Source organism: Oncorhynchus gorbuscha, unplaced genomic scaffold, assembly GCF_021184085.1.
Source record: "Oncorhynchus gorbuscha isolate QuinsamMale2020 ecotype Even-year unplaced genomic scaffold, OgorEven_v1.0 Un_scaffold_1249, whole genome shotgun sequence".
NCBI classification, from domain to species: Eukaryota; Metazoa; Chordata; class Actinopteri; order Salmoniformes; family Salmonidae; genus Oncorhynchus; species Oncorhynchus gorbuscha.
In genome coordinates this window covers 24303-47559 of record NW_025746081.1, presented here as the reverse complement: position 1 = coordinate 47559, position 23257 = coordinate 24303, and the positions used below count along the sequence as shown (strand labels likewise).

Sequence of the window (23257 nt, the reverse complement as noted above, 5' to 3'; positions counted from 1 at the left end):
CCAGTATTTATCCTTCATATCTAGTTGTCTGTACCTGCTCTAAAACTCCAGTATTTATCCTTCATATCTAGTTGTCTGTACCTGCTCTAAAACTCCAGTATTTATCCTTCATATCTAGTTGTCTGTACCTGCTCTAAAACTCCAGTATTTATCCTTCATATCTAGTTGTCTGTACCTGCTCTAAAACTCCAGTATTTATCCTTCATAGCTAGTTGTCTGTACCTGCTCTAAAACTCCAGTATTTATCCTTCATAGCTAGTTGTCTGTACCTGCTCTAAAACTCCAGTATTTATCCTTCATATCTAGTTGTCTGTACCTGCTCTAAAACTCCAGTATTTATCCTTCATATCTAGTTGTCTGTACCTGCTCTAAAACTCCAGTATTTATCCTTCATATCTAGTTGTCTGTACCTGCTCTAAAACTCCAGTATTTATCCTTCATATCCAGTTGTCTGTACCTGCTCTAAAACTCCAGTATTTATCCTTCATATCTAGTTGTCTGTACCTGCTCTAAAACTCCAGTATTTATCCTTCATATCTAGTTGTCTGTACCTGCTCTAAAACTCCAGTATTTATCCTTCATATCTAGTTGTCTGTACCTGCTCTAAAACTCCAGTATTTATCCTTCATATCTAGTTGTCTGTACCTGCTCTAAAACTCCAGTATTTATCCTTCATATCTAGTTGTCTGTACCTGCTCTAAAACTCCAGTATTTATCCTTCATATCTAGTTGTCTGTACCTGCTCTAAAACTCCAGTATTTATCCTTCATATCTTGTTCTCCATCTTCTTTTTAAACAAGGAGCCAATTGGTTTTCAGCACGTTTATTTCCATGACTGATCAAAACGTGTTTTCTCATGGCTCTTTTTCATTTTAATTTGATCTTTATTTAACTAGGCAGTTAAGAACACATTCTTATTTATGGGGACGGGGCAGGGCTCCAAAAAAAAAAAAAATATATATATATATAGGACAAAACACACATCAAGAAAAGAGAGACAACACAACACTACATAAAGAGAGACCTAAAGACAACAACATAACAAGGCAGCAACACATGACAACACAACATGGTAGCAACACAACATGGTAGCAACACAACATGACAACAACATGGTAGCAGCACAAAACATGGTACAAACATATTGTATCACAGACAACAGCATATGGTGAGCAATATGTTTGGTATAAAAATAAACAAAGAGAGTCACACATTCTATGTATAAATTCACAGTAATGTATTGGGTAAAACACCAACGTTTCTGCCTCACTGTGCCTTCTTCAGGGTGACCAAAACGTTGGTGTTTTACCCAATAAATGACTGGGAGTTTATATATAGAGTGTGACTCTCTTTCTTTGTTTTTATAGCTTACAGTTTATTTTCACTTAGTCAGCACCTCTACACCAAATCATTGCTCTGGGTGTTCGCACCAAAGTGATCGTGATAATATCTAATCGTGACATTCCGGGCGATTCCCAGACTTAGTGGACAGTAGAATAACGTTGTTTTATTCCATTATGTTCTATTATATTATTATAATGTCCATACTGGTGGTTTTTCATACATTATGTGAAGCCCTTACAAAGAATAATAATGATATTTTTACTAATGCATTTTCATGATGCAGTGATTTTGACGACGATCTCTCCCACTTTTCAGATAACTAATGTAGGTTAGGAATTATGTAGGTTAGGAATAATGTAGGTTAGGACACTCATGACATCAATGCTTGTGGTTGAAAAATATTCATATCACTCTTTACCCTCCTGTGACATGAACGTAAATAACCTCACGCGGTGTGGAACTGACCTTGGTTTACCCATAGAAATATAATCCTTTCTATTTATGTGGGTTTGCCTTGGTGGTTTACAAACGTTAAGAAAATAGCGCGTGATTGATCTCATAAACTGAACCCTTCGGCTTTCCATAGTGGCACTCCCCTAGACTTACAAACCAATCAAAAAATCGAGAGTTTCTTTTCCCCTAAAACGTTTCAGTAAATTTAACCCGTGATGTTCGCACTCGCAAGAAGGCAGCAGTTCATTCCTGACTCTGTTTTTCTTTAGGTTGTGCTGTTGCCCACGTATTTAACGGACGTGCGTCTGGTCGTTTTGATCTTTACTAGTGGACGACATGAATCATTAATTTCCCTGAAGGTCTAAATGTCAATCTGAAGGAGCCCGCAGGAGGTGAAGCGGATTCCTCTGGTCACGCTCCCGCAATTATGGCATCCGGATATGGGTACGAATCGCGGACTATAGGCAAAGATGATGTGAACTACAGGATGCATTTCCGTATGATCAACGAGCAGCAAGTGGAGGATATTACACTGGACTTTTTCTATAAGCCGCACACAATAACACTGTTAACATGCACAGTGCTCAGCTTGATGTATTTTGCATTTACAAGGTAAGTAGAGTGACTAGCCAGTTAACTACCGGTAGTTAACATTAGCTAGCTATATGCTAACGATATTGACAGGACCAACTGCCAGAGCAGCTAAGTGTTTGTTTATGCAGTCAAAAAGTAACTACGTTCGCTAATATTTCCGACAATTGACATGTGCAACTAAGGTATTTCGATGAAGTAGGTAGCTTGCTTAAGTTCTCTGGTGCGGGACTGACCATCTGGCTCCTCCCTAATGAAGGAGAATGTTTAATTTGTTTGGTTTCGATGTAGCAAGTGGGCTGATTTATTTGCTATTTGTAGCTACATTGTGTCAACGTGCCACGTTTATATATTTTCTATACCGTGGGGAAGGATCTCTCTTCCTGGTTCCTGGTGGTCCATTTTTATCTGCAAGATGCATCTATTAATTTCTTACATCATGGGTGCGTTCAGTTCGATTGAACATTTGCTACGTTGCGGAACTGTTTGCATTGAACGTTCTTGAACAGTCTTTGAGGTACATTTGCGCCGTTTGTTGGGTGTGGCAGGCTGTGGTTGAAGCAACGAGTTACGTATTTAAAGGAGAGCGGTGCATTTTAAACTCACAACCTAACCTCTCCCGGTTTTCAACTGGTCGTTCGTACAGCACCGTTTCCACTACGTTTTTGCCTACTGAACGCAGCCCATGATGTACAGCTTGGCTGTGTCCAAATGGCATCCTATTCCATATAGCGCCCTGGTCAAAAGTATTTCACTATGTGGAATGGGGTGCCATTAGGGACAAATCCCTTATCTGCTGCTCTCATCAAGAGTGGTTTATCCTCAATAACCAAATGGAATGGGGGCTGTCAGGAGTAGGTCAACCAGCACTGATGAGTGAATTATAATATCATTTCAGCCCTCTCACTGGTCTTTCATAAGTGTGATTGAAGGAGAGCACAGTACAGAAGGCTATGTGGGGACAGAGGTGGGAATAGAATTTGGGTTTCAAACCCACCTGTCCAATCAGTGCATCAGTTTTAGAACTGTTTTCATCTCACTGACTCTGAAATGTCTTAATGCTGGTTTTGGTTTGTGTTAATAATCCTTTCCTTTTTGTTATGTTAGAGATGAGACAAACGAAGACGCCAACTTGTGGGTGGGCCTCATCCTGGTCCTCTCCTTCTTCCTGGTCATCAGTGTTCTGGCCTTCCCTAACGGTAAGGACAAGGTTGTCCAAGTTGCTTCTGACATAAAATGGCACCTTTTTCCCCTATATAGTGCACTACTTCAGACCTGGTCTCTGGTCAAAAGTAGTGCACTATATAGGGTGCTAGTGTAACCGCTGTGAAATGGCTAGCTAGTGCGCGGTAGTAGTGTTTGAAACGGTGATGTGTGTGTATGTGTGTATATATATATATATATATATATATATGCCATTTAGCAGACGCTTTTATCCAAAGCGACTTACAGTCATGTGTGCATACATTCTACGTATGGGTGGTCCCGGGGATCGAACCCACTACCCTGGCGTTACAAGCGCCATGCTCTACCAACTGAGCTACAGATCTTGAAGTAGTTGTTTCCTTTACTCTGCCGTGGCTTTAGTGGAGTGATGGGTAACGATGCTTCGAGGGTGACTCTCTGTGTTCATAACGTTCTATGTGTCAGACATCTCTACATGTCATTGTACACCAGCCTTGGAACGTTAAGTGTGCATGAAGTTGTTGATTCAGTATTTTTTTACTCTTCTCTCTCTAGGACCATTTACCAGACCACATCCGGCGATATGGCGAATAGTTTTCGGTGAGTGATATTAAGTGACAAATATAACAATCCTTTTTTTGTATAGGCCTAGCTTCCATTCCAGTTCACTTTGAATGAGTTTAACCATGAATTATCCACCCAATTCATGAGAGTTAATCTCTCTAGGTGTCTCTCTAGGTTCCTTCCTTCTAGGGAGTGTTTCCTGGCCACTGTGCTTCTGCTTCAGTTACTCTTTGGGGTTTAGGCTACTTTCTGACAACTGTTGATGTAAAAAGGGCTTTCTAAATTGCTGAAACCAGTTCAGCCCTTGATTGAATGAGATTCCGCCTAATCTGTTATTGCTCTGTTATGGTCAGGTCTGAGTGTGCTGTACTTCCTGTTCCTAGTGATCTAACATCTCCCTGTTATGGTCAGGTCTGAGTGTGCTGTACTTCCTGTTCCTAGTGATCTAACATCTCCCTGTTATGGTCAGGTCTGAGTGTGCTGTACTTCCTGTTCCTAGTGATCTGACATCTCCCTGTTATGGTCAGGTCTGAGTGTGCTGTACTTCCTGTTCCTGGTGTTCATCATCTTCCTAAACTGGGAGCAGGTGAAGAACGTCATGTACTGGCTGGACCCCAACCTGCGCTACGCCACCCGGGAGGCTGACATCATGGTGAGTAAGCAGCAGCCTTGCTCTCCTATCAGTCTCTGTGGTTGCATCCCAACTCACCCTGTTCCCTATGGAGTGCACTACTTTTCACTAGAGCCGTGGTCAAATAGGGGAATAGAGTGCCATTTGGGACGCACCCTTTCTTTACTGTTAGTTTCTGATCTCTTAGCTATCAGTCTCTTGGTTAGCACATTGACCGTGGCTACTTCCTGACTCTCCACCTGAGGTGCACACTTCCCGGCATGCCGTTTAACAATTGTGAAACTCCCTCCAGCCAATTCTTACACCAATCCAATGCTTTTAATCCATGATGGGAAGTGTGCAAGTCCATACTTTGGGGAAAAGGGTGGAGAAACAGGATTTACAGCCCTCTTCTAGCACCAACACTCACTTCCTCGTGCTCTTGTTTTGATTGGCTAGTGTTGATGTCGTCTCTGGCCGCTGTGCTCTGCTTGTAGGAGTATGCAGTGAACTGTCACGTGATCACCTGGGAGCGAATCCTGAGCCACTTTGACATATTTGCCTTCAGTCACTTCTGGGGCTGGGGCATGAAGGCCCTGCTCATCCGCAGCTACGGCCTCTGTTGGACCATCAGCATCACCTGGGAGCTCACTGAGGTACACACCCCAAAGCACGAACACACACAAACACCAAATGTCAGATCATTTGGTTAGGAGAGTGTCAGAGAAGGAGTTTAGGAGAGGTATAAATGATTACTCTTCCTCTCCCTATTTTGCACCTCATCCTCTCCTCCTCAGCTGTTCTTCATGCACCTGCTGCCTAACTTTGCTGAGTGCTGGTGGGACCAGCTGATCCTGGACATACTGTTGTGTAATGGAGGAGGCATCTGGATGGGTATGACTGTCTGTCGCTTCCTGGAGATGAGGACCTACCACTGGGCCTCCATCAAGTAGGTACCCCATAACCCTACCACTGGGCCTCCATCAAGTAGGTACCCCATAACCCTACCATTGGGCCTCCAAGTAGATACCCCATAACCCTACCACTGGGCCTCCAAGTAAATACCCCATAACCCTACCACTGGGCCTCCAAGTAAACCCATAACCCCATAACCCTACCCCTGTCACTGGGCCTCCATCAAGTAGGTACCCCATAACCCTACCACTGGGCCTCCATCAAGTAGGTACCCCATAACCCTACCACTGGGCCTCCATCAAGTAGGTACCCCATAACCCTACCACTGGGCCTCCATCAAGTAGGTAATCATAACCCTACCACTGGGCCTCCATCAAGTAGGTACCCATAACCCTGTCACTGGGCCTCCATCAAGTAGGTACCCATAACCCTGTCACTGGGCCTCCATCAAGTAGGTACCCATAACCCTGTCACTGGGCCTCCATCAAGTAGGTACCCATAACCCTGTCCCTCCATCAAGTATCACTGGGCCCATAACCCTACCATCAAGTAGGTACCCATAACCCTCCATCAAGTCACCCTGGGCCTCCATCAAGCAGGTACCCATAACCCTGTCACTGGGCCTCCATCAAGCAGGTACCCATAACCCTGTCACTGGGCCTCCATCAAGTAGGTACCCCTGGCCCTACCACTGGGCCTCCATCAAGTAGGTCCTCCTGACCCTACCACTGGGCCTCCATCAAGCAGGTACCCATAACCCTGTCACTGGGCCTCCATCAAGTAGGTACCCATAACCCTGTCACTGGGCCTCCATCAAGTAGGTACCCATAACCCTGTCACTGGGCCTCCCTCAAGTAGGTCCTCCTGACCCTACCACTGGGCCTCCATCAGGTACACAAAGTATATGGAGACCTGCTCATCAAATATCTCATTCCAAAATCATGGGCATAAAAATTGAGTTAGCCCCTCCCCCTTTTCTGCAAATAACAGCCTCCACAATTCTGGGAAGGCTTTCCACTAGATGTTGGAACATTGCTGTGGGGACTTGCTTCCATTCAGCCATGAGCATTAGTGGGGTCGGGGCCGTTGGAGAAACAGGAAAGGGCCTTTCCCAAATGTTTGCCACAAAGTTAGTAGCACGGAGTCATCTAGCATGTTATTGTATGCTGTAGCTTTAAGATTTCCCTTCACTGGAACTAAGAGGCCAAGCCCGAACTATGAAAAACAGACCCAGACCATTATTCTGTCAAACCCAGATTCTTCTGTCTTGCTGCCAGATGGTGAAGCGTGATTCATCACTCCAGAGAACACGTTTCCACTTTTCCAGAGTCCAATGGTGGAGCGCATTACACCACTCTAGCCGAAGCTTGGCATTGCGCATGGTGATCTTAGGTTTGTGTGCGGCAGCTCGGCCATGGAAACCCATTTCATGAAGCTTGCGATGAACAGTTCTTGTGCTGACGTTGCTTCCAGAGGCAGTTTGGAACTTGTCAGTGTTTCAACCAGGACAGACAATTTTTATGCGCTTCAGCACTCGGCGGTCCTGTTCTGTGAGCTTGTGTGGCCTACGACTTCACGGCTGAGCTGTTGTTGCTCCTAGATGTTTCCACTTCACAATAACGGCACTTACATTTGACCGGGCCAGCTCTAGCAGGGCAAAAAATGTGTCGAACTGACTTGTTGGAAAGGTGGCATCTTATGACGGTGCCACGTTGAAAGTCACTGAGCTCTTCAGTACGGGCTATTCCACTGCCAATGTGTGTCTATGGAGATTGCATGGCTGTATGCTAGATTTTATATACAGGTCAGCAAACGGGTGTAGCTGAAAATGCCGAACCTGCTAATATGAAGGGGTGTCCACATACTTTTGCCTATGTAGTGTAGGTCCTCGTAGCACTAACACTGGGCCTCCAGCATGTAGGTCCCCTCCATCCCTCGCTTTACTGGCGGTGTCACAATTGGCACCCTTTTCCCTGTAAAGAGCAGTTCTTTTGACCAGGCCCCATGGGGCTCTGCAGTAGTGTCCTGTCCAGGGGGTGTAGTGTTGGTCAAGCTGCCTCGCGCTACCTAAACAGGAGATCTGCTTCTGGCTCAGACAAGGCTACTTACTTTCTCTGGGGAATTGAGTGACATTTGTTCACGTCTCAGAAACAAAACCGCATGGAAATTGACTTCCTACATTTTTACATTGACCTTTTTAGTCATTTATCAGACTTTCGGATCCAGAGGCACTTATAGTTTAGCTTTTGTTTAGTATTATCAGGTCCGTTGCCCGGTAACGAGGTGGCCTTGAATAATTTATGTAATGGCATTGTTTTCATCCTAGTTAGCTGTGTGTTACTTATCTTATTGTATGTCTATTCACAAGCCTTGTTAACTCTTCTGCCGTGTGTCTCTACCTGTCCAGGGACATCCACACCACGACAGGGAAGATCAAACGTGCTGCGCTCCAGTTCACCCCGGCTAGCTGGACCTACGTCCGCTGGTTTGACCCCAAGTCTTCCCTGCAGCGCGTCACCGGGGTCTACCTCTTCATGATCATCTGGCAGGTGTGTTCCTGGTTTCAAACGTACAACTGTCAATCTATTTCTAATGCACCCATGTCCAATAACACCCTATAGTGCACTACTTTAGGGCCCTGGTCAAAGTCTATCTGACCTGACCACTAGGTATATGGGGAGTTCTGGCCTGACAGGGGCTAGCTGTTAGCACTAGGTATATGCAGAGTTCTGGCCTGACAGGGGTTAGCTGTCAGCGCTAGGTATATGCAGAGTTCTGGCCTGACAGGGGTTAGATGTCAGCGCTAGGTATATGCAGAGTTCTGGCCTGACAGGGGTTAGCTGTTAGCTCTAGGTATATGGGGAGTTCTGGCCTGACAGGGGCTAGCTGTTAGCTCTAGGTATATGGGGAGTTCTGGCCTGACAGGGGTTAGATGTTAGCTCTAGGTATATGCAGAGTTCTGGCCTGACAGGGGTTAGCTGTTAGCGCTAGGTATATGCAGAGTTCTGGCCTGACAGGGGTTAGCTGTTAGCTCTAGGTATATGGGGAGTTCTGGCCTGACAGGGGTTAGCTGTTAGCGCTAGGTATATGCAAGAGTTCTGGCCTGACAGGGGTTAGATGTTAGCGCTAGGTATATGCAGAGTTCTGGCCTGACAGGGGTTAGATGTTAGCGCTAGGTATATGCAGAGTTCTGGCCTGACAGGGGTTAGATGTCAGCGCTAGGTATATGCAGAGTTCTGGCCTGACAGGGGTTAGCTGTTAGCGCTAGGTATATGCAGAGTTCTGGCCTGACGGGTTAGCTGTCAGCACTAGGTATATAAAATGGTAAAATGGCGTGTTCTTATTGAAAACTAATTTCTTAGAGTGAGAAACTAGCCGGATGACATGTGACTGGGTGGACAGTTTCTGGATGGGGGACAGCGCCCCACCACACCGTGGGGTGGATGGAAAGATGGGGAACTTCAATAAGTTCCAGTGCTTTCCATCATTAACCCAGGGTCATATTCATTAGGGAACACTGTGGCAAAACCATTTTTGCAATGGAAAATGAAAACGAGCATTTCTTGTTGGAAAAGTTCTAGTAGTCCCTCCCAGTTTTAGTCCGTTGTCTACTATTTGTTGCCAATGAATACAATCCATGTCCCAGCCAGAGAGTCCACCATAGCTGCCAATACTCCTTCACCCCCCCTTATCCTCAATACTGGCTGCCATGGCGATGAAAAGCTGAGCAGCTTCTCTTGAAATGGACTAGTCTCTCCCCTCCCTCCCTCCCGTTCCCAACACTCTGGGGGCTTGAAATAGTAATTACCCACTCTGAGAGGAGCTTGACGAGGGGTGGCGGGTGAGAGTGGAGGGGTGGGTGAGAAGGGGAGAGTGAAGGTAGAGAGAGAGAGAGAGAGTCCTCAGGAGTAGCTACAGTTTAGCTGCTTTCTCTCCAAAGGGCCTCTAGACAGGCTCAGGGCCAAATAAGACTATCTCTACACTGAGACACACACACACACACACACACACACACACACACACACACACACACACACACACACACACACACACACAGGCTCAGGGCCAAATGACAGCGTGTTGAGACAGTCTGGTTCCAGTCTCTTCATTATGCTGTACTGTGGATGATGAGAAGCACAGGGTCAAACTGTGGGTGGGTCCAAATGTTGCCATGGTTCAGGTTCATTGTATTGCATAGCTAGGCTATGTATTCTACTTCCTCATTTGGGAGGTAGAGAGAGAGGGAGGAGTTAGTTGGGGTGGCAGGTAGCCTGGTTGTAAGAGCATTGGGTCAGTAACCAAAAGGTTGCTAGATCGAATCCCCGAGCTGAGAAGGTAAAAACCTGTCGTTCTGCCCCTGAACAAGGCAGTTAACCAACTGTTCCTAGGCCATCATTGTAAATATGAATTTGTTCTTAACTGACTTCCCTAGTTAAATTACAAAAAAATCTAATAATTAGTGGCTGTATTCAGTGTGATTAGAGCACTGTGTGTGTGTGTGTGTGGGGGGGGGTCTGTAGTGCCCTGTGTAGGGGGTGGCTTTGTGATGGTGTCTGTGATAACTCTCTCCATAGCTGACAGAGTTGAACACATTCTTCCTGAAGCACATATTTGTGTTCCCGGCGTGCCACGCCCTCAGCTGGTGTCGGATCCTCTTCATCGGCATCATCACAGCTCCCACCGTGAGGTAGGACCTCACCCCTCACCTGGGCTGATCTCTCCCCCCCTCTCTCCTCTGTCCCCCCCCCTCTCCCTCTGTCCCCTTTCTCTCCCAATTTGCACCCCTTCTGCACCAGTCTTCAGAAAACTCCTCAGTCATACCATCAGTGTTTGTCCAACATGTCTAGAGTTAATGGCTATGAGAGGACAGCTCTCTGTCTGTGGTAAACTGGTTCACATGTCTGCCTTCACATCCTGTGTTTGTCCTGACCTGTGGTGGTGTTTTCTCCCTGTGTTTTTCAGGCAGTACTATGCCTACCTCACAGACACACAGTGTAAGCGTGTTGGGACACAGTGCTGGGTGTTTGGGTGAGTGTTATTTCATTAGCTACTACCATGACGACAGTAGATAATGTCTGAGGAGATAAAGCTGTTTACTCTGCTGTCTGCCATCTACACCATTAAACTACAATACACATCTACGTCTGCAGTAATATAATATAATAATAATAATAATAATAATAGTCAGCCGTCAGGTCAATGATTTACCTTTAGTCAACAACTGAACAGAGCTCTTTGACGGTGTGGTTTCTACCCTTGGGCTGTGTGTTTCTACCCTTGGGCTGTGTGTTTCTACCCTTGGGCTGTGTGTTTCTACCCTTGGGCTGTGTGTTTCTACCCTTGGGCTGTGTGTTTCTACCCTTGGGCTGTGTGTTTCTACCCTTGGGCTGTGTGTTTCTACCCTTGGGCTGTGTGTTTCTACCCTTGGGCTGTGTGTTTCTACCCTTGGGCTGTGTGTTTCTACCCTTGGGCTGTGTGTTTCTACCCTTGGGCTGTGTGTTTCTACCCTTGTGTGTTTCTACCCTTGGGCTGTGTGTTTCTACCCTTGGGCTGTGTGTTTCTACCCTTGGGCTGTGTGTTTCTACCCTTGGGCTGTGTGTTTCTACCCTTGGGCTGTGTGTTTCTACCCTTGGGCTGTGTGTTTGTACCCTTGGGCTGTGTGTTTGTATGTAAACTGTAGCAGTGTGAGGGTGAAGACATGGGAGATGGAGGCTAATGTTAACAGACCTTCTACAGTGTGGAGGACTGAGAAACTGTAGCTGGTTAGGGCTGTACACACAGTCACAGACACACAGACACACACACACACACAGACACAGTCACACACACAGACAGTCTGGCAGTGAAGCACTACAAAACAATGGCCTCCATTATCCCCCAGCTAAACCCTGAGTAAAAAAGACTGGCCTAGTCCTGGTGGCCATTTGATTAATTGTTCAGCAGTCTTATGGCTTGGGGGTAGAATCTGTTAAGGAGTCTTTTGGACCTAGACTTGGCGCTCCGGTGAGACCGCTCTTTGCCAGACTACGGTAGCAGGTAGCAGAGAGAACAGTGAGACCAGAGTGACTGGAGTCTTTTGGACCTAGACTTGGCGCTCCGGTACCGCTCGCCATACGGTAGCAGAGAGAACAGTGAGACCAGAGTGACTGGAGTCTTTTGGACCTAGACTTGGCGCTCCGGTAGATACGGTAGCAGAGTGAGAACAGTGAGACCAGAGTGACTGGAGTCTTTTGGACCTAGACTTGGCGCTCCGGTACCGCTCGCCATACGGTAGCAGAGAGAACAGTGAGACCAGAGTGACTGAGTCTTTTGGACCTAGACTTGGCGCTCCGAGACGGTAGCAGAGAGAACAGTGAGACCAGAGTGGAGTCTTTTGGACCTAGACTTGGCGCTCCGGTACCGCTCGCCACGGTAGCAGAGAGAACAGTAGACCAGAGTGACTGAACAGTGAGACCAGAGTGACTGGAGTCTTTTGGACCTAGACTTGGCGCTCCGGTACCGCTCGCCATACGGTAGCAGAGAGAACAGTGAGACCAGAGTGACTGGAGTCTTTTGGACCTAGACTTGGCGCTCCGGTACCACTCGCCATACGGTAGCAGAGAGAACAGTGAGACCAGAGTGACTGGAGTCTTTTGGACCTAGACTTGGCGCTCCGGTACCGCTCGCCATACGGTAGCAGAGAGAACAGTGAGACCAGAGTGACTGGAGTCTTTTGGACCTAGACTTGGCGCTCCGGTACCGCTCGCCATACGGTAGCAGAGAGAACAGTCTGAGACCAGAGTGACTGGAGTCTTTGACACATTTTTGGGGCTTTCCTCTGACACCGCCTGGTATGAAGGTCCTGGATGGCAGGAATCTCGGCCCCAGTGATGTACTGGGTCGTACGCTCTACCCTCTGTGTGTATTCTAGTGGCTCCCATGTTCAGGGTAATAGACCAGGGACTGGAGTCTTTTGGACCTAGACGCTCTACCCTCTGTGTATTCTAGTGGCTCCCATGTTCAGGGTAATAAGGGGTCTTTTGGACCTAGACGCTCTACCCTCTGTGTATTCTAGTGGTTCCCATGTTTAGGGTAATAAGGGACTGGAGTCTTTTGGACCTACGCTCTACCCTCTGTGTATTCTAGTGGTTCCCATGTTTCAGGGTAATAAGGGGCCCCAGTGATGTACTGGGTCGTACGCTCTACCCTCTGTGTGTATTCTAGTGGCTCCCATGTTCAGGGTAATAAGGGGTCGTACGCTCTACCCTCTGTGTATTCTAGTGGCTCCCATGTTTAGGGTAATAAGGGGTCGTACGCTCTACCCTCTGTGTATTCTAGTGGTTCCCATGTTTAGGGTAATAAGGGGTCGTACGCTCTACCCTCTGTGTATTCTAGTGGCTCCCATGTTTAGGGTAATAAGGGGTCGTACGCTCTACCCTCTGTGTATTCTAGTGCTTCCCATGTTTGGGGAAGTAAGGGATCTTAGAAACTTTCGTAGACAACATTTGTGAAATGTGATTTTATAACCCCCCCCCATTATATTCCATTAATATTCTGTTATCCATGTTTGCATTGTGCATGTGGCATGTGGCCTGTTGTCAGTCTGTTTATTTTGGTTAGTGCTCAGCAGGGGTCTGAATATGTTGCTTCCCTCCAGCTCCCACTAGAGTAAAGGCTGTTAACATCTGACCATGTAGATGGACTGGTTTCATGTTTCTATGGGCCTCAGCTTACCTCTCTCTGCCTCGCTCACCCCCCTCTCCCTCACTCTGTCATGTCACCACCCAGCCGGGTGACAGGTGTCATAGGGTGCATCCCAACAGCTACCCTATTCCCTTTATAGTGCACTACTTTAAACCAGGTTATCCACCATGGAGGGAATAGGGAGCCATTTGGGACACAGCTATAGCGGTGTGATTACCCAGCAGCCTTAGCTGTAGTGTGTGACGTCTCTGTGTGTGTGTGTGTCTCTGTTGACATCACAGGGCCATAGCGTTCCTGGAGGCCTTGGCGTGTATAAAGTTTGGAATGGAGCTGTTCTCCAAGACCCAGGTCCTCTATGTGCTGCTGTGGCTGGTGTGTGTGGTAAGAATGGTCTCCACACAGCTGTCATGTCCAAGTAGTATTACTGTGTACATAAACATACCAGTCTCCACACAGCTGTCATGTCCAAGTAGTATTACTGTGTACATAAACATACCAGTCTCCACACAGCTGTCATGTCCGAGTAGTATTACTGTGTACATAAACATACCAGTCTCCACACAGCTGTCATGTCCGAGTAGTATTACTGTGTACATAAACATACCAGTCTCCACACAGCTGTCATGTCCGAGTAGTATTACTGTGTACATAAACATACCAGTCTCCACACAGCTGTCATGTCCAAGTAGTATTACTGTGTACATAAACATACCAGTCTCCACACAGCTGTCATGTCCGAGTAGTATTACTGTGTACATAAACATACCAGTCTCCACACAGCTGTCATGTCCGAGTAGTATTACTGTGTACATAAACATACCAGTCTCCACACAGCTGTCATGTCCGAGTAGTATTACTGTGTACATAAACATACCAGTCTCCACACAGCTGTCATGTCCAAGTAGTATTACTGTGTACATAAACATACCAGTCTCCACACAGCTGTCATGTCCGAGTAGTATTACTGTGTACATAAACATACCAGTCTCCACACAGCTGTCATGTCCGAGTAGTATTACTGTGTACATAAACATACCAGTCTCCACACAGCTGTCATGTCCGAGTAGTATTACTGTGTACATAAACATACCAGTCTCCACACAGCTGTCATGTCCAAGTAGTATTACTGTGTACATAAACATACCAGTCTCCACACAGCTGTCATGTCCGAGTAGTATTACTGTGTACATAGTAAAACTAGTCTCCAAACAGTTGTTCAGGTCTCTAAAAGTACATGTCACTATTTATGTTAGCAGACCAGTCTGTTTTTTTTCTCATAGTTAATGTAACATAAATAGCTTGGTCATCGTTAAGAGCATTTGACTGTTGGACCAACGTACCAGGGCTGTAGTTGTCCTAGTATTAGATGGTGACAGGATAACGTACCAGGGCTGTAGTTGTCCTAGTATTAGATGGTGACAGGATAACCTACCAGGGCTGTAGTTGTCCTAGTATTAGATGGTGACAGGATAACCTACCAGGGCTGTAGTTGTCCTAGTATTAGATGGTGACAGGATAACCTACCAGGGCTGTAGTTGTCCTAGTATTAGATGGTGACAGGATAACGTACCAGGGCTGTAGTTGTCCTAGTATTAGATGGTGACAGGATAACGTACCAGGGCTGTAGTTGTCCTAGTATTAGATGGTGACAGGATAACGTACCAGGGCTGTAGTTGTCCTAGTATTAGATGGTGACAGGATAACGTACCAGGGCTGTAGTTGTCCTAGTATTAGATGGTGACAGGATAACGTACCAGGGCTGTAGTTGTCCTAGTATTAGATGGTGACAGGATAACGTACCAGGGCTGTAGTTGTCCTAGTATTAGATGGTGACAGGATAACGTACCAGGGCTGTAGTTGTCCTAGTACTGCTTTATCTATGGAATGTCAGTGTGTTTACAGCTAAAAGGCCTTTCATTTTGTGGCTGATATGTTGGCTATATGAGGGACGACTGGGTGTTGGCTATATGAGGGACGACTGGGTGTTGGCTGTATGAGGGACTACTGGATGTTGGCTATATGAGGGACTACTGGATGTTGGCTGTATGAGGGACTACTGGATGTTGGCTGTATGAGGGACTACTGGATGTTGGCTGTATGAGGGACTACTGGATGTTGGCTGTATGAGGGACTACTGGATGTTGGCTGTATGAGGGACTACTGGATGTTGGCTGTATGAGGGACTACTGGATGTTGGCTGTATGAGGGACTACTGGATGTTGGCTGTATGAGGGACTACTGGATGTTGGCTGTATGAGGGACTACTGGATGTTGGCTGTATGAGGGACTACTGGATGTTGGCTGTATGAGGGACTACTGGATGTTGGCTGTATGAGGGACTACTGGATGTTGGCTGTATGAGGGACTACTGGATGTTGGCTGTATGAGGGACTACTGGATGTTGGCTGTATGAGGGACTACTGGATGTTGGCTGTATGAGGGACTACTGGATGTTGGCTGTATGAGGGACTACTGGATGTTGGCTGTATGAGGGACTACTGGATGTTGGCTGTATGAGGGACTACTGGATGTTGGCTGTATGAGGGACTACTGGATGTTGGCTGTATGGGGGACTACTGGATGTTGGCTGTATGGGGGACTACTGGATGTTGGCTGTATGGGGGACTACTGGGTGTTGGCTGTATGGGGGACTACTGGGTGTTGGCTGTATGGGGGACTACTGGGTGTTGGCTGTATGGGGGACTACTGGGTGTTGGCTGTATGGGGGACGACTGGGTGTTGGCCGTATGGGGGACGACTGGGTGTTGGCCGTATGGGGGACGACTGGGTGTTGGCCGTATGGGGGACGACTGGGTGTTGGCCGTATGGGGGACGACTGGGTGTTGGCCGTATGGGGACGACTGGGTGTTGGCCGTATGGGGGACGACTGGGTGTTGGCCGTATGGGGACGACTGGGTGTTGGCCGTATGGGGACGACTGGGTGTTGGCCGTATGGGGACGACTGGGTGTTGGCCGTATGGGGGACGACTGGGTGTTGGCCGTATGGGGACGACTGGGTGTTGGCCGTATGGGGGACGACTGGGTGTTGGCCGTATGGGGGACGACTGGGTGTTGGCCGTATGGGGGACGACTGGGTGTTGGCCGTATGGGGGACGACTGGGTGTTGGCCGTATGGGGGACGACTGGGTGTTGGCCGTATGGGGGACGACTGGGTGTTGGTGTATTCATTTCATTGTATTCATAGATCTGTATATGTAATATTTTTGTATTTTATGTTTTGACTATTGTTTCAAGGACAATAAAGCTGAAACGTGACCTTGAACTGACTGTGGCCTTAACTCTGTCTCCTCTCCTCCCAGGCCTTAATCACATTCCTGTGTCTGTATGGGATGGTGTGGTATGCAGAGATCTACGGCCCCAAAGAGAAGGTATGCTGACATACCAGGCTAGATATGAACTACACCTCGTTGACTACAGGATGGTCCTGCTGCAACCATTCTCCATATACATGCACCTTTATTCATCACCCAGGTCGTTTAGAACACATGTCACTGGAACTGTGACTATTCCGGTCATTTAGAACACATGTCCCTGGAACTGTGACTATCCCGGGTCATTTAGAACACATGTCCCTGGAACTGTGACTATCCCGGGTCGTTTAGAACACATGTCCCTGGAACTGTGACTATCCCAGGTCGTTTAGAACACATGTCCCCGGAACTGTGACTATCCCAGGTCGTTTAGAACACATGTCCCCGGAACTGTGACATAAGGTGAATGCACCAATTTGTAAGTCGCTCTGGATAAGAGCGTCTGCTAAATGACTTAAATGTAAATGTAAATGTATCCCAGGTCGTTTAGAACACGTGTCCCCGGAACTGTGACTATCCCAGGTCATTTAGAACACATGTCCCTGGAACTGTGACTATCCCGGGTCGTTTAGAACACATGTCCCCGGAACTGTGACTATCCCGGGTCGTTTAGAACACATGTCCCTGGAACTGTGACTATCCCGGGTCGTTTAGAACACATGTCCCCGGAACTGTGACTATCCCAGGTCGTTTAGAACACATGTCCCCGGAACTGTGACTATCCCAGGTCGTTTAGAACACATGTCCCTGGAACTGTGACTATCCCAGGTCGTTTAGAACACATGTCCCCGGAACTGTGACTATCCCAGGTCGTTTAGAACACATGTCCCTGGAACTGTGACCCCCTCCACATTGTTAGGGGAACAAAAGTATTAGGACAAATTCACTTGTGTATTAAAGTAATCCAAAGTTGAGCATTTGGTCCCATATCACTGCATGCAATGACCACATCATGCCTGTGTCTTGGCTGGATGTATTTACTGTTTGTTTTGGTTGTGTTTCACATTATTTTGGGCTCAATAGAAATGTATGGTAAATAATGTATTTAGTCATTTTGGAATCACTATTGTTATAAATAAGAATATAATGTTTTTAAAAACTTCTACATTAATGTGGATGCTACCATGATTACGGATCATCTTGAACGGGTCGAAATAATGATGAGTGAGAAAGTCGGACACAAATATCATACCCCCAAGACATGCTAACCTCTCACCATTACAATAACAGGGAGGTTAGCATTTTATATCATACCCCCAGGACATGCTAACCTCTCACCATTACAATAACAGGCGAGGTTAGCATTTTATATCATACCCCAGGACATGCTAACCTCTCACCATTACAATAACAGGCGAGGTTAGCATTTTATATCATACCCCCAGGACATGCTAACAATAACAGGCGAGGTCTCATACCAACCTTACATTATAACAGGCGAGGTTAGTCATACCCCAGGACATGCTAACCTTTACAATAACAGGCGAGGTTAGCATTTTATATCATACCCCCAGGACATGCTAACCTCTCACCATTACAATAACAGGCGAGGTTAGCATTTTATATCATACCCCCAGGACATGCTAACCTCTGACCATTACAATAACAGGCGAGGTTAGCATTTTATATCATACCCCAGGACATGCTAACCTCTCACCATTACAATAACAGGCGAGGTTAGCATTTTATATCATACCCCCAGGACATGCTAACCTCTCACCATTACAATAACAGGCGAGGTTAGCATTTTATATCATACCCCAGGACATGCTAACCTCTCACCATTACAATAACAGGCGAGGTTAGCATTTTATATCATACCCCAGGACATGCTAACCTCTCACCATTACAATAACAGGCGAGGTTAGCATTTTATATCATACCCCCAGGACATGCTAACCTCTCACCATTACAATAACAGGCGAGGTTAGCATTTTATATCATACCCCCAGGACATGCTAACCTCTCACCATTACAATAACAGGCGAGGTTAGCATTTTATATCATACCCCCAGGACATGCTAACCTCTCACCATTACAATAACAGGCGAGGTTAGCATTTTATATCATACCCCCATTAGGACATGCTAACCTCTCCATTACAATAACAGGCGAGGTTAGCATCACCATTACAATAACAGGCGAGGTTAGCATTTTATATCATACCACCAAGACATGCTAACCTCTCACCATTACAATAACAGGGAGGTTAGCATTTTATATCATACCCCCAGGACATGCTAACCTCTCACCATTACAATAACAGGCGAGGTTAGCATTTTATATCATACCCCCAGGACATGCTAACCTCTCACCATTACAATAACAGGTGAGGTTAGCATTTTATATCATACCACCAAGACATGCTAACCTCTCACCATTACAATAACAGGGGAGGTTAGCATTTTATATCATACCCCCAGGACATGCTAACCTCTCACCATTACAATAACAGGGGAGGTTAGAATTTTATATCATACCCCCAAGACATGCTAACCTCTCACCATTACAATAACAGGGAGGTTAGCATTTTATATCATACCACCAAGACATGCTAACCTCTCACCATTACAATAACAGGTGAGGTTAGAATTGTATATCATACCCCCAAGACATGCTAACCTCTCACCATTACAATAACAGGCGAGGTTAGCATTTTATATCATACCACCAAGACATGCTAACCTCTCACCATTACAATAACAGGTGAGGTTAGCATTTTATATCATACCACCAAGACATGCTAACCTCTCACCATTACATTAACAGGGGAGGTTAGCATTTTATATCATACCCATAAGACATGCTAACCTCTCACCATTACAATAACAGGCGAGGTTAGCATTTTATTTTTTGCGGGGATTGATATTTGTGCGTCTAATTTAGTTTGCTTAATTGAGCGACTAAGGTCACTGCAAAAACGTATAAATTTAATTACAGATTTCTTGAGTTATCTTAGATTAATTCAGATTATTTTGAAGCATCTGGCTATAGCATCTCAACATGGACAAACGGTAGTATTGCTGTTTTTCAAGCAAAGGTCTTTTTAAGGGAGTATGCGAGCTCACTCGTTCAGTTTGCCTAGCCAAGTTTGCTGCCGCCTAAAGTCCCAGGGCCAAAGTGAGGGTTTGAGAGAGTTCTCTGAGAGAGTTCTCTGAGAGAGTTCTCTGAGAGAGTTCTCATAGCCAACTGGAAAGCTTTTCTACAGAAACCATGATTTGTGTAGAATGTTGTTTAACCCTCATTTTTACCGTACTGTGAATGGCAGTTTCCACACCTGTGTTTTTAGAGTTCCAACATAAACTGTCTGACTCAGTGTAGTTTAGTCTTCAGGGAATATGACCTTGTGGTTCATCTACAAAGAACATGACAGGATGTCACAGCTTTTCATCTGTAGATCATTAACCTTGTATTCACGCCAAGTTCCAAATGGCACCCTACTCCCTATATGGCCTAGTGCACTACTTTTCACCAGGACTCTAGTGCACTATACAGTATATGGGGGGGGGATGCCATTTGGGACTCCTGCCTGTGGCTGGATCAGCTGGCTGTTGGCTGTGTAGTGTTCTCTCAGCCATATGTCAGTGACATGTCTGTTCTGACCCCTCCTGTGTTTTACAGAGCTACTCTGAATGTGAGGACAGCAACTACAATGAGGACTTTGTGTCAGAACAAAGGAAAGGTAACTATGGTGTCTCTATTCATCCTCTAGGGTTCAACACATGCAGGTCATTATTAATGGGTTTCCTATGTAATATGCCATTTATAGTTGTTTATGCCTCCCATTGTTGGGTAACTTGAGTTTCATCCAATCTGAGACTGGGAAAGTTTACTGTAAATATAACTAGGTAGTAGTCTGACCTAGTGGTTGACTGGGAGAGTTTACTGTAAATATAGTTAGGTAGTGGTCTGACCTAGTGGTTGCCTGGGAGGGATTACTGTAAATATAGTTAGGTAGTAGTCTGACCTAGTGGTTGACTGGGAGAGTTTACTGTAAATATAGTTAGGTAGTGGTCTGACCTAGTGGTTGACTGGGAGAGTTTACTGTAAATATAGTTAGGCAGTGGTCTGACCTAGTGGTTGACTAGGAGAGTTTACTGTGAATATAGTTAGGTAGTGGTCTGACCTAGTGGTTGACTGGGAGAGTTTACTGTAAATATAGTTAGGTAGTGGTCTGACCTAGTGGTTGCCTGGGAGGGATTACTGTAAATATAGTTAGGTAGTGGTCTGACCTAGTGGTTGATTGGGAGGGTTTACTGTAAATATTGTTAGGTAGTGGTCTGACCTCTAGTGGTTGACTGGGAGGGTTTTCTGTAGATATAGTTATGGAGTGGTCTGACCTCTAGTGGTTTGATTGGGGAACTTGCCTCTTATCCAATGGAAACACAACTCTACTTTCAACTATGTTCAACCATCAATATGTGTCGTCCATTAGAGATGTCTTTGCGAATTGTTCAACACAGACACAATATGAACATTAAAACAATGAGAATCTGTCCCTCTCTCACTCTGTTCTTTGGCTATGTCTATTTGTTGTGTATGACTTTGTGATGGTGCACTGTCTGTATATTTACACATATTGGTTGTCTCAAATGGCATCCTCAACAGTGCACACTACCCATAGGGCTCTGGTCAAAATTAGTGCACTGTATAGGCAATAGGGTGCCATTTTGGACGCACACCATATCTTTTTACTGTTTTATATTGTATGACATCACATTTGATGTGTTTTCTAGATATGTACCAATATGTTATAATAAACCTGAACCTAATCCTAAACTTAAACCTTATCTAAACTTAATCCTAAACTTAAACCTTGCAGGAGAACTGCATTCTGAGGGTGAGGCTCCTCCCACCAGGCAGCGTGGGCGGAGCTCAGGGAAGAACAAATCCACCAATGGGCTGGGGAAGAAGTAATGCTAGCCCTGCCACCCAGGGTGGAGTCCCGCCCTCTTCTCCTGTCAGAACCCCGGACCACAGAGGAAGAGGTGCATGTTGGGAGAGATGGAAGAGAAAGAAAGGATAAACAACACTTTCCCTGTGCATTTTAACGTACGGAGTAGCACTCATCCATAAGAGGGGAGAGTGGGCCCAGGTTAGGGGCATGGTCAGTGGACAGGATAGACAGACACCATGTCCATGCAGGGTTGTAGAGGAAGGAGAGAGGGGGGTGAGGGGGGGTGGCCGATAGATCAGAGAACCACACAGATACCTACTGGTGGTTCACACGGTCAGAGCTCCTACCTACCCTACGGCTGATCAGTTTGTGTGTCTGCGTAAGCATGTGTGTGTGGTGGCAATATTGCTTCTCCTCAGTCAGAACCGAAGAATGCATGTTCCATTGTACAGGAGTTGGTAAACTACTGTGATTGGAGAGTTACGTTTATCCTGTACCATATATCTTTCATGTGCTTCAGCCCATAGAATTAGAATACTAGAATGGATATGAACCTTCTTATGATGGTATACAGGCTGTCGGCCATTTTGGTCAGGGAGTTGCTCAACCATGGTTAGCCAGTGCTGTGATAAGATATTGTGTAAAATATTGAATTGGGGGAATTTGTCTACATTGTGTTTGTTAGCTAGCTAACCGGGCAGCTTTTAGAGGAACGATTCAATTCATTTGTCCAATTAACTGTCAATATGCCAACATTCCATTCCAACAATCCATTCACTGGCTGGTTGGACTTCGGCTAGTTGTAAATGCAATAAGTTAGCTATTGATTATTGTATCATAGAGGCACTGAGTTTTCCAAGAAAACAACAACAATTTTGACATTTATAGTCTGTTTACATATATTATAGAGGCTATATCAAAATGTGTATAAAACCTGTATAAACTGTATAATTACGACTATTTTAGATTGACGATTACATTAGACATTTCTGATATCACATGCCTTACTTTTGTTTTCTTGTAGAAGTCAAATCAGGATTCTGTCTCTACTGCCATTCATTACAGTTAGACTGGTTAGGATTCCTCCCTGAACAATATGGCTTCCCTTATTCACCCTACTCTGGAAATGTGAGGGTTTATGACATAGCCCCCCCCTCCATCAGACTACTGTAGGTAAATGGGGCCCTATTCTGGAAATGTGAGGGTTTATGACATAGCCCCCCTCCATCAGACTACTGTAGGTAAATGGGGCCCTATTCTGGAAATGTGAGGGTTTATGACATAGCCCCCCCCCTCCATCAGACTACTGTATGTAAATGGAGCCCTATTTTGGAAATGTGAGGGTTTATGACATAGCCCCCCTCCATCAGACTACTGTAGGTAAATGGAGCCCTATTTTGGAAATGTGAGGGTTTATGACATAGCCCCCCCCCTCCATCAGACTACTGTATGTAAATGGAGCCCTATTTTGGAAATGTGAGGGTTTATGACATATCCCCCCCTCCATCAGACTACTGTAGGTACATGGGGCCCTATTCTCTATATAGTGCACTAAGATTGACCAGACCCCAGTCCAATGTACTGCCCTAAGAAGACAATAGGGTGCCATTTGGGAAGCAGAGATGATATAAATAGCTGTGTAATATCACAGAAGTTGGACTCTCGTGTTGACTACTGTAGGGG

At 45.8% G+C, this 23257-nt stretch overlaps 1 protein-coding gene across 2 annotated transcripts; it reads left to right on the top strand.

Annotated features, from left to right (window-relative positions):
• The first annotated feature begins 1985 nt into the window (after positions 1–1985).
• ptdss1a (phosphatidylserine synthase 1a) lies at positions 1986–22729 on the top strand. Of its 2 annotated transcripts, XM_046337039.1 has the most exons (13): positions 1986–2409; positions 3496–3587; positions 4129–4173; positions 4665–4789; positions 5245–5403; positions 5545–5696; positions 8070–8211; positions 10237–10349; positions 10625–10690; positions 13627–13726; positions 16666–16734; positions 20299–20359; positions 21500–22729. In XM_046337039.1, exons 1-13 carry the CDS (start codon positions 2225–2227, stop codon positions 21592–21594), a joined length of 1404 nt encoding a protein of 467 aa, XP_046192995.1. In that variant the 5' UTR covers positions 1986–2224; the 3' UTR covers positions 21595–22729. The 2 variants fall into 2 exon arrangements, with proteins under 2 accessions (XP_046192995.1, XP_046192996.1); XM_046337040.1 differs by lacking the exon at positions 10625–10690.
• Positions 22730–23257: the final 528 nt, after the last annotated feature.

What these genes read in the sequence shown, in the direction of transcription:
- ptdss1a (XM_046337039.1), top strand. Translation starts at nt 2,225, where the DNA reads ATGGCATCCGGATATGGGTACGAATCGCGGACTATAGGCAAAGATGAT. An exon ending in TGTTCTGGCCTTCCCTAACG is followed by an intron (nt 3,588 to 4,128) that starts GTAAGGACAAGG and finishes TTCTCTCTCTAG; the next exon opens with GACCATTTACCAGACCACAT. An exon ending in TGTGTCAGAACAAAGGAAAG is followed by an intron (nt 20,360 to 21,499) that starts GTAACTATGGTG and finishes TAAACCTTGCAG; the next exon opens with GAGAACTGCATTCTGAGGGT.